The sequence below is a fragment of the Necator americanus genome, chromosome II (genome assembly GCF_031761385.1).
Source record: "Necator americanus strain Aroian chromosome II, whole genome shotgun sequence".
Taxonomy (NCBI): Eukaryota; Metazoa; Nematoda; class Chromadorea; order Rhabditida; family Ancylostomatidae; genus Necator; species Necator americanus.
The window spans coordinates 33,841,285-33,853,426 of NC_087372.1; the positions used below are offsets into that span (position 1 = coordinate 33,841,285).

The 12,142-nt window shown below is 38.3% G+C and overlaps 1 protein-coding gene across 2 annotated transcripts; it reads right to left on the reverse strand.

Moving 5' to 3' along the window:
• Positions 1 to 5,815: 5,815 nt before the first annotated feature.
• On the reverse strand, positions 5,816 to 11,101 carry RB195_020335 (uncharacterized protein; the record flags this gene model as incomplete). 2 transcript variants are annotated; one of them, XM_064188585.1, is made up of 7 exons in its annotated part: positions 5,816 to 5,965; positions 6,135 to 6,199; positions 8,127 to 8,210; positions 8,274 to 8,408; positions 8,465 to 8,606; positions 8,693 to 8,755; positions 11,051 to 11,101. In XM_064188585.1, the coding sequence occupies 7 exons, from the start codon at positions 11,099 to 11,101 to the stop codon at positions 5,816 to 5,818; spliced, it is 690 nt and encodes a 229-aa protein (XP_064044466.1). The 2 variants fall into 2 exon arrangements, with proteins under 2 accessions (XP_064044466.1, XP_064044467.1); XM_064188586.1 differs by lacking the exon at positions 11,051 to 11,101 and adding an exon at positions 9,534 to 9,605.
• Positions 11,102 to 12,142: the final 1,041 nt, after the last annotated feature.

Here is a 12,142-nt window from a genome sequence, read left to right on the forward strand (position 1 = left end):
GAGTAATACTCAAATGTTAGAATATGAATTTTGATTTTTTTTTAAATGTGATTTTTCATTACAATACATCGAAGCTCTTCTGTAAGTTTATTAAGTACAACCATATCATTTAATAATTTAACATCATATATTACAAAATAATCAAATAGCGGTTATTTAGGGATTTCTTTAAAATTACCATCTAGCTTGAATGATGATTGAAAAATGATGAAAGCGAAAAAAATGAAGCGAAACCAATCATGGAACATAGTTTCTTCGTTTTAGAGAAATTGTGGGGAGTAAATATGGCAATAGAATGAGTGCAAAGGTTTTCCTAGAAAAGATACAGGTATACAGTATACAAAGTTTTCTAAGGTGATAATCTAGTTGATATTCCTTTTCAATATGGGAAGAGAATTGGGGTGATAAAGATACAAATCACATGTTTAGAATTAACTGGGCCAACAAAATATATGGGGAGAATTTTCAAAATTCTGCGTCTCTAACATCCCTCCCATTGTAGGAGGATCTGCAAACACGCATGCCATTTGAATAGCGCGAATGCTTCGTTTTTTTCCGCGCATGTCTCACCGTAAATGGCCACGATGACTAACCACAAACAGCATAGAAAAACGCTAATGACATACCGTACGATCATCGTATGACGCCGTAATGGTAACATTTAAAAGGACGCGGATACAGTAGTGAGTGCGGCTTAAAAGTCGTAGGATATCGTTGCAATTCAAGCGAGATTCGCTGAAGCGAAAATGAGTCCGCCGCGGTTTTTTTTTCAATCTATGCTGTGACAGCGATAAAAAAAAAACTCTAAGGCGCGCGATTTTACTGACGCCGACCGTGTGCGACTCGGAGAAAAAACATCGGCATAGCGTTATCGGCACGGCTTTTAAGCGAAGACTCAAAGACTGTCTGAGGTCTGCGTCGACCTTGGTAATCTGAGCCCTGTTCGGCCTATCTCCGAACAGTTACGTACTTGATTCAAATCTTATATCCACGTAATTTTTTTTCTCTGTCTTTTCTTAGGCGATGTATTTTGTTTCTAATGTTTGCGTTCTGAGGTCGACAAGCGCTTCGTGTTCTCTAGCTGATAAACAGATAAATAATAAATAGGTAGTAATTCCATGGTTTTTCCATGGGAAAGTTCCTACTTCTCATGTAACGACTTAAGCAAGACCAAATCTTGGCTTCCGGCAACAGGTCCTCAAATAAATGCAGCCAGAAAAACAGTTTTTTTTAGATTTCTGCCAGTACAAAGTCAAACAATATCAAAAGTTGCAAACATCCACATGTTTACTAAGATTGGAATACTCTTGAAGAAAGCGTACCTTTAAAAAAAATCAAGATCATAAAAAAAATCAGGGGCAGAAATTTATCTTAAGCAATTACACTTTCACCATCAAATAGATAACTCTAAAGAAGCCAGCTTTCTTCCATCTCCCATCCATTCTTCCATCTTCCAGCTTTGGCTGGAATTCCCCAAAAATTATTGTAGAAATGGATTTGGCAATTGTGACAGCAAGACAACAATCAGAAGTTGAGAAGTTGTTACCTTTTTTCCCTATTAGTTTGTCTTACTTGAATTCGTATTACCTTGAATGAGTGGAATTATTTTTAGATCCGTGCTTTTTATCAGAGAAAATGTTATGCGCTGGTTTAACATTTTTGCCTTCTGATTGCTTTTTGATCTTGATTTTTCAAAAATATGTATTTTCACTTCTCTCATTTCACACAGGAATGATACCAACTTGAACAAGATTAGGTCTCCTTCAAAAAATGTGGAGAAAATTCCTCTACTTTGTAAAGTCCTCAAAATTTCATTTCTCACAGCCATTCTTATCAGCGTTCGCATTTACGTTGTCCAATTGATTTACAACTTTTCTACGTACTTACTTTATCAATTTATCGGAATTTTCGCCACATCTGGATACAATCGAATTACAAACAAAAAGAAATCAAATGATTTGCTGTAAAAGCAAATACATGCATATAACAGGCAAATTCAATATTTTGCGAGATCCCACCCTCTGGCACGTTTCCAGACTCCGCCTAACCCCGATTCAAATCTGTGTATCCTCGCTGTGCTACAACAATATTCCATTTTGAATCGTTTCCACGTATTCTGACGTTAAGCAAACAATTTGAATTTGTATACACAACAGTTTGTTTTGCGTTGTTAAAGTGCATCGTGGTATGCGCATGAATCTGATCCTGGAAGGATTGCTGGCCCAGCGCCAGGTCCTGGAATCAATAATATTGTAAAAGTGCGTGGAATGGGAAGAATTTATTTGATACCTGCGATTAAAAGCTAACTAAGAGATATTAATTGATTAAGAGAGTCCAAGATTTTGTTCTTAGGTTATATAACTGTGGTAAAACTCGGAATGAAATGTGATAGTTGATTAAGAAGAGAAATGAGATGATGTCATTTAGTTATTGTCAGTTATGTTAGAAATCAAATTTTTTTAAAACAAAGTCGAATTCTTTCTATTATTTTCTACTTTTTGGTACATTTTCCAAGAATGTTTTCCTCTGCAAACAAGTATGGAGATCATTATTATGTCAGTATAAGCATTTATAATTAGCTGTTTATCTCTTTTTTCATGAATTTTACTCACATATAATCCTGCAGTACATATGATATAATGAACATTACATATGATGAATGATTATTTATTTATTTGTTCATTTATTATTATTATTATTATTATTATTATTATTATTATTATTATTATTATTATTATTATTATTTATTATCATGAATTTTTCCACGAATCGTGATTATTCGGTTAGGAAAAGAAAAAACGATTTCACGAAACCACTAACCGGAAAGGTTAGTTGGTTAGGATACGGTATGCGCCGTTGAGACCAACTCATTTATCACTCAGAATTCACAAGTTCAATCGTCTATAAGGCGCCACGCCGTACATAATTGATGCCCTTTTTTTCGCGCTCGCCTTCCATACCTTGCGCAAGCCCTTAAACCTACGTAAATGAGCAGAATTTGCGCCAACCAAAGGTACAAGATCTTGATGAGTCGAATGAAAATTCAAAACAACGAAATACTACGTATTTGTATATTATATTATATTTTTGTTTAATTTCTTTACTATAATATTATATTTCACGCATAATATTTAGTACCAGTCGCTAGTCACTACCATTATTTATTTGGACGCCAAAGTCACGTAAACCAAAAAAGAAACTGTGCCAACTACTTTGTTTGTGTTTACGATTCATGACTTGTTTACCAGATCTTCCGACTCCACAGCACATGAATCCACGCTGCGATGACTAAGAAATGGAAAAGCCAGTAGTCACTATAAATAAATATAGTCATATACGTGCTACATTGTTGATATATACGTGAGTTCTAAAATATTTCTCAATGAAAATTACAAAGAAATCTATTCGTTATTATACTTTCATTGTTCTTTAAATACGCGAAAACTTCGTATTGTACATATCTATATGAATGTTCTTTTTCTATAGAAAAATTACTTGGACCTTCTGCATTATTTCACTTGGTTAATTTTTCTAAAGTAAATTTCAATTAAACTACAGGAAATAACTAAATATTTATGAATTCGGATAAGTGCGATAGAAATAATCTGTATCATAAATAAAATCATGCTGCAGGAGAAAGCACAATCTGAAGTATAAACAATTTTAATACTGGTTGGATCGGCTTGGCCGTAAGGTTTTTTCTTCTTTTTTTTTTTTGAAATCATTACTCTACGTTTCAACAAAATCTCATAAACCTTACCTTTACCTATCTAAAGATAACTGTTTTGAGCTACCATCAAGTTAAAGGTATTGTAGTAATTTGCAAGTGATGGGTTACGGTAATTAGGATGAAGCTACCCTTCATGGTAAAAAAAAATCCATAGAAGTATTCTTCACTTTTTAATACATGAAGACTTACTTACGGAAAATATTGATTTTACTTGGTTACTGAAAATGTGTGTGAATAGGAGGGATTTTCAGCAGACACAGGAACAGTTGACGACATTGCGATGGTAAATTGACTTATGACTTAGATCCAGTGTCAGTTATTGGCTGTTATACGACAATGCCAGTGTCCGTCCTGCCCTCACTTGTCATCATGCAAATTTACGATCTCCACACTAGATTTATCGCTTCAATAATCGGTCATAAATGCAACAGTCGTGCATAAATGATTTGAGACTACGGTATACGACTACGTGAAGTTTGTCGGCGGACAAGGGAGCAGCAGCGAATTTCAAATGCTGTCATTGTTGTGTGATTCCTCATAGATGTCGAGAATATACTTGCTTCAGCGAAAAAATCGCTTCTATTCTTGAGTATCACTGTCACCCACGGGTCATTACGGTCGTTTATTTTCATTATTTCGCTAATGTTCTAATGAGTAGTCTATTTAATCCTTCGCTAACCTCACCCCCCGCGGATCATATTTTCATATACGGTGCCCGGTGTTGAGTTCATTAATTAATAACAGCTGGCGGTGCGCCAAAAACCACCTGCTGCGCGACGACCCAAAGGGCGTGACCGCCCTCGATGGACGGCACGACCGCGACCGCGTTAACATGCACGTTACCAGCAGCAATTTATTATTGGTACGGCGTGTACGCTCATAAAACCTAGGTAATAGGTAGTAAACGGGCTGTTACGGATCCGTTTAAGGACATTTTTAGCGTCGTACTATACTGAACTCGAGTGGAATGGGCGCTCAGTCAAATTGAAATCGTCAATAAAATGTCTTCGGCAGGTAAAACTGACATTTTTAAAGAAAAAATGGTCTTTTAGCTTAATAAAACTCCTTAGTTAAATAGCATAGAAGTTGTAATGTTGAAAAATCATTTATTATTTAAGCATACATTTTCCACAGTAGTAAATCACTTAGTTTTATCCAGTGACCCAAATTGAGTGTAATTATTGTTCCTTCTTTGAAGTGGATTCAAATCCACTCGAAGTAGGAACAATCAGTGGAAGTGTCACTCGTTTTTTTTTCCTTTGAAAAATGTCATCGTTCGCTTACGACGATCAGATCCGCCTTTGAGATGTCCGTGCATGAGAACGGCGGCCACTGTTGCCTTTATCTGAGCACCTAATTCGCTAAGGTCGACATTAACCTGACATCTGAGAGGTTTTTAGGATATAAGAGGACTGAGATCTGTCGGCTGAATTATTTGTTGTCGACAGTAATTTCTAGAGCTCGATTCACTCTTGAAACTGATCTTCAAAATTCTTTTTTTTGTCAAATTTCATCTTAAATACGATGAAGAAGAGCGAAACGTTTGCAGATGAGACTTGTTCTGTTGTCCTTCATCGTCTGGCCAGCAATTACGCATCGTGGCTTCGTTATCTGATGCTAATTTCGCGTGAACATAAACTTACGACACCATAACAATAGTCATTTATCACCCGATAAGTGTTGACTGAGTTAGCTGATCTCAAGGACGCGGCGCAATTCGTCCCCAACTCAGTATGGAGTTTCCGCATGACTCGTGTAATTGACCCCATTCTTATATCCTCTCCTACCTGTGTTAGGAAAAAGAAAGAAAAGGAATCAAAACGTTAGGAAGAAAAGAGGGTTAGTTTTTTTCTACATTAGGAAGAAAAGAGGGTTAGTTATTTTTTTCTTCTAATCTGTCTAGACAGCCGATGAAGTAGTAGTACTTCATCGGCTATCTAGACAGACATTTAAGGCTGACGAATATGAAATCTGAACAGAAATAATTATGATTATAAAATGGATTAAACAAAGTGGCAGGAGTTTAACAAACAACAAATGCGCCTGAAATCCCCAGCAATTGAACCATTTTTATTATTTGCTGTTTTAAATGTTTATGAACTGAATTCGTTGTTTAATACAGTTTCCAAGCGGAGGAGTCCACTCTCCGTTATGACAGTACGTGGAACTGCTACCATTAGGAATGTAACCTGCATAACAAGTGAGAAAAGCTTTGGAACCACTTTCCCTTGCATCCTGAAAATAAGAACGAGATATTATCATCACAAGCTGATGAGAACTTATGTAGGCGTAAGACTCAGGTTAATGTATTAAAACTTTAAATTTTAAAATTTAAATTAAGTTAAAAGTTTGAAATTAAAATAACTCTTGACATATTTGTGAAATTAGGTTTACGTTCACTTACGTCACATAGGTTTTCATCGCTGTAGATTAGCATTCCATTATGAACTGTTACAGCATAACAATTCGCTGAAAATAGCATTTTCAGTAAAGTGTTTCTTTTAAAGGCATCATCCCACGAATCTGAGGTGGTATGGGTTTCAGGTGGAGTATACGGGGTCGTAGATTATGGAGAGGGGTGTGATTCCGTCTATTTCTTCCTAATTTTCGTGAAAAAAAAACGGCCCGGAAGATGCGGCGCCGCACAGGGCTGGTGCGCTTCAATCGAACTCCTTGTGGAAAATAGTGCGCCGGAACGCTCGAAGCCGTATCTTCCGGGCCGTTTTCTACGGCAATTAGGAAGAAATGAACGGAATCACCCTCCTCCCCGTAATCTACGACCCCGTATACGAATACTCCACCGGAAATTCGTACCACTCCAGATTCGTGGGGTGATGCCTTTAAGGGTTGTCATTCCAAAGTTGGACATAAAGTAGTGGGAATGGCTTAAAGTACGCATATCGGGGATACTGGAGTCCCTGAGCCTCTATATTGGGTCAGCGTAGAGCTCGGATTGTAGAGTATGAGTATAGCAGCGTGGTAACGCTGAATCCCCTTTAATCATCCTACGAAAAAACCGGCATGGGAAATGACCCTTGTTCCTACGAAGTATTTTAAAATGCGCCGCATCTGCTGAAGAACGGTACAACATTTAATTTGGTCTCCTCAGCAGTCTATTCTGAAAGAACCGAAGCCTGTATAGGTGGCCGTACTAACGTAGTTCGTAAGAGTTTAAGTAGTTCCCACACCGTTTTTCAGGGAGACCCAAAACCAGTTATTTTGTGATTTATGGCCTCTAGACATCCGATTATAGAGAGTCATTTGGAAGTTATAAAGTTTAGGTTTTGAGGAACACTCAGTACTCTAATCTTTATCTTTTACATTATCCTACATAATCTCATCATCATACTGTACATTGGTGAAAGGGGGCGATCACTTTGCGTTAAGAAATAGTATTAAAATAAGAATTAAGATAATAATCTAATTAATTAATTTAATCAAATTATTATTTTATTTTCAACAATAGATAAAACAAATAAAAGATTAATAATCAATAATGGTTAATAAAAACATTCTAATCGAATGAAAAACTCAAACGCAGCGACATCTCTCAAAGCTCATCGCAAGCGACGTCGTAAAAACGCTCTTTCCCACATACATAGCTTCCATAATTCTATTTTACGAACTTAGAATTGTGGCCTTCAGAACTTTAGTAGCGTTTTTCTGGATAAAGGCAAAGGTCTAAAAGTGAATAGAAAGGAAGACTTCACAGCCGTGACCAACGAGCTGGCTCTGCTGTATCATGACTTTTGCGGGTTTTGATCTACTGGGTCATATTTGGGTCGCATACTAACTGACACTAGTGGGACGATTCTATCACACGATAGTAATTAATTCAATTAAATCATTAATTTATTTTTCAATAATAAATAAAACAAAATAATTAATAATTAATAATCATTATTTAAAAACATTCTAATCGAATGAAATACTCAAACGCAGCGACATCTCTCAAAGCTCATCCAGGCAACGTCGTAAAAACGCTCTTTCCCACATATGCTGCCACGACTCTATCTTACGAACCTAGAATTGTGCCTTGCAGAACTTTGGAAGCGTTCTGGATAAAGGCTAAAGGTCCAAAGGTGAATAGAAAGGAAGACTTCATAGTATCAAGGCGACTCTGTTATTGAGGTAAGCACTACGATTTGGGTTTATTTTTTCGTTTTTGATTTCGGATGTGATCTCTCATAAAATGGTAACTTTGAGGCGTTGGAGAGGATACCTCGCAGATTTTGTCCTGATTTTCTAAGCTTTCTATGCACCATAACTTGAAAAAATTCAAAAGTTTCGACATTCTATGAGCTAAGCTATTTATCAAACATCCTTTCGAATATTGACGAGCGGAACCTTATCACTCTGATTCAAACAAGGAATCTAACATCAGCAGCAACTTTACCTCTGCCAGGTTCAACAGATCCGGAACAACTTCCAAGAGTAGCTGGAACCCATTTTCCTTCATAACATGATGCTGCAACAGGTCCTAAAATACGGTAACTGGTGGCTGCGAGGTCTACTGATAGAAACCACAGAAACCGATTCTCACCTTCAGGATAACCTGATGTACATCTCATTGTAACCAATGTTCCTATGGGGAATGATTCGGTACTGAGCCAATCGGAATAGCTCAACGTGGAATTTGATGAAGGGATGAGTGCTGGGCAGTCGTTCACTGTGACAGCTTAAAAAAAACATCTGTCTATTCTGCAATAGTTGATTCTGATTGATGATGTACACCTTGTGTTGTCCAGTTCTTCAATTCGTACGGTTCAGAAGTAGTGTTCAATTCGTTTGTGGTATAGTTGGAGATGATGTCGTCCATTGGTTCGAATCCAGGAGTGTTAGAGATATTTGCACGCGTTCTCTCCGGTCTATCCAACTGAAACTGAGAAGACCTTCGTCTATCTGCAGTGAGTCATACCCGAGTGGGTTCGTTTGTGCTCTCTTCAAAAAAGCACTGCAAACCTCATCTTCTTTCTGATAGCTGTTCGAGTACACATCCCTCACAGTACGAGCGAAGCAAATGTGCTTAAAAACACAGAATAAATGCAAAACTTATTACCAAATCACAGTAGTCTTCCTACAGGTTATTCAAATAAAATTATGACCAATGTATGTGAAAAACACTAGCTGTTTCCGTCTATTTAGCAAGGGTAGATCAATATTAAAGATGTTGATAGTTGCCTGAAGGGACTTTTGACAGCATACTGATATCCGCGATCAAATATCTCCGTAGTTTCCGCCGCATTCCGCAACACCTAATTGGCAAATGAGCAGAAAAATTATGAAATCGAACAATGCAGGAAAATATTGCCTGCGCAACACTCATATCCGTAATCAGCATCGTCAATTCCACTTACGGGTCAACTTCCATCCAGTTCTATACGATACAAAATTGGAATAGCTGATCATTGCCTAAAGCAATTTTTCACGTCATCCTCGGCTCGTTCCTCATCACCGCTCACTACAGAACTGTTGAAAATGTTGCACTGTCCCGTCGTTCAAATTTTGTCTCGCAAATTTTATCACACACCCTAAGTCGAAATTCCTCCTGTGTGATGTATGAAGCAAGACTGATGACAGACTATTTATAGTCGGGTCAAATCGACATAAATCGTTGTGCAGTTACGTAAGCGGCTACGCTCGAAGGGGCACGGTGGAGACGGCGGTTACAATCGAGGTAGGACCATGGCCAACTGCAGAGGTGGATGGCGGCACAGGTAGAAGCTCCTTACACGACCTCAACTGCTACACTCCACCGCGCCGCTTACTCAACTGTCCGTGCTTCATGTCGTTTTGACCCAACTAAAGCGGTTGGAATCGAGGTGGGACCATCGCGAACTGCAGAGGTTGGTGCTGCTACCAAGGGTTCCGCCATGATCCTAACAATTACCTTCAGCAGTGCCGCTTCGAGCGCAGCCGCCTACGAATCTGCACCGTGCTTCATTTCGGTTTGACCCCACTATAGCTACTGATGTTTGAGGTACCGCTGATTCTTGAATTTGCGTCGGATGGACGGATAACTTTGCGCTCTGTATAATAGTAGAATTCAGTGTAACAAAAACTAGACATTTCGTATCTGCCAAAAATCGAACGGAACTTCCCTCCTTTCCGAAACGACATCAAATCGATGTAAGGAATTCCCACCTATTTTTGTACTGTTGTTAAGGCATGTGCCTAAAGAGTGCATCCAATATTTGCGCTTCTGCAGAATATGAATATTGAACGGTCACTTCCCGACCAGTGATTTCCACGCTCCGTTCTGGCAAATTGTTGGAGATGCCCCGGCAAAAGCGCAGGTTTTATTCTCTCAGCGACAGTTCTTTCGCTTTATGGAACGTTCGTATTCGCTTGTTTGTAAGGCACTGTTTCGAAAGGTAGCATGAATGGAGAACAGCTGGCCGTCTAGAGTCCGACATTTTGTCGAAGTGTTTTATGAGATAGAGGATAAAGGATAGAGTCGTATGAGGTATAGAACGAGAATCGTATGAGGTTTATGAACGCACGCGCACGCTTATAGTGACTTGTGGGGGTGAGCCGATATGTCAAGTCAGCGTTTTTATCCTCAAACCAGACAAATCTGGGACCAATTTATTGACTCGGAGGCATGAAAGATTTGGGTGGCACTATGGCGGATTCGAACCCCCGGTCGATCGTACAGTCGAATCTCTTACCGACTGCGTTACACTGGCCCGAGAGATAGTTATAATGAAATTATAGTTGACTTTGACCATCATCAACTTAATTTTTGTTTTTTTCCTCGCTTAGAAATGAATATAAGGGCATTTATCCTTGACGACCGCAAGATCCATTAGACCGGCAGAAAGCAAATGAAGAGAGAAAGTGTGCGTGACTTGAAAAAAAAAATTGAGTTACCTCTGGTAGCACCACGACTGCTTCAACAAACACAAGTAAGAACAAGCTGAGAGCAAAGATAAGAGGTTTTTTCATATTTCCTGTTTACACTCCAATGTGATAATATCTTTATTTCTTCTATGTTCGCTTTTTTTTCATTATTGCCGCGGTGAAATAGAAGGAATATTTTTTACTTTGATGGCAAAATGTAGTATTTTAATAACGGTATACAAAAAAAGGTTGTCCATGCGTTTAAGTAGCGCTCATCGCGTTCAAATTTTTGTTTTTTTTTTTGAAAATCGTCGCCCATTCACTAGAATTTTTACTTACGTCAACACTCAATGTTTACACCCACAACCGAGTGCTGAGTGCGTAAGACTGGAACACGGTAGAGGTAAGAATGGCTGGGATATGTACCAGCAAATACAATTAACAAAGGAGCCATCAAATAATGTGATACCAACTTACCATTGCTATTTGAATTAAAATACATGTCAAAGTGCAGAATTTTATCATCATGTCTGAAAATAAATGTTAAGAAAATAAAACTGAAGACTATCTGAACTTGATCTGAGTACATTTCTATCCATCCATCATTCAAGTAATTGAAAGGCAAGAAAAGAGTATATTTTTTGAGGACAACGAATTAAACAAAAACGCGAACGATTCGGTACCGTTTAGTTTTATATGAACAGTTAATTGCCCGCATATGGAGTATTAGGAGAGTGCACTTCAGCAAGACCTCAATTACGGGGTGTTTTTAGCTCGATTCGATGAATCACACACCTAAAGTGCAATGGAAGAACCCATTTAAATATAGTACATATACATAGGTTCCCCAAAAATCACCTCAAATACGCGACTGTTAGCTTCTAGCTTATTCTGACGTATTAAATAACTGAAAAGACACTATATGTATGTAGCTACATACATTAGAGTCCTGAGCGTCGAAATCCTCAAAATACATCGCTCTTGTTTTTTTTTCTGGTCCCAAACTGGAATAAAAATCGAATAAAAATCTTTCTATGCTCAACTCTTCTTGTCCTCTTATTTGTATTATACATATTTTTGTATTTTGGATGAAATGTGAATCCTTACTCATTGCTCGACTCATAATAATATATAATAATGCTCTCTACGCAATATAACCGGTTTCGGAACCATTTAAGAAGTTTTACTTGAACACTTCTGAAGCGCAAGAGCTATGGATTTCCACCGTTTTCCATTTCGTATTTAAAAATGACCAAAAAAATCTTATAAGAGTTTTCCTTTCGGTAAATAGTCAGGCCGAGTCAGAACGACATAAAGTTTGTGCAGTTGCGTAGGCAGCTGCGCTGCATGCTAGCGAGGGTCCCTCTTCGACTCTAATTGCTACGCTCCACCGCATCGCTTCGAGCGCAGTCGCTTACGCGACTGCACCGAGCATCAGATCCTTTTGACCTGACAATATTTGCATCACTGACGAACATCTCTGTCCAATGTTCAGATACGTTGGGAACAACGTAGTTCACGCGGACAAAAAGTGTAGTGTGGACTACATTTCCGTGGCCGCGTGGGACC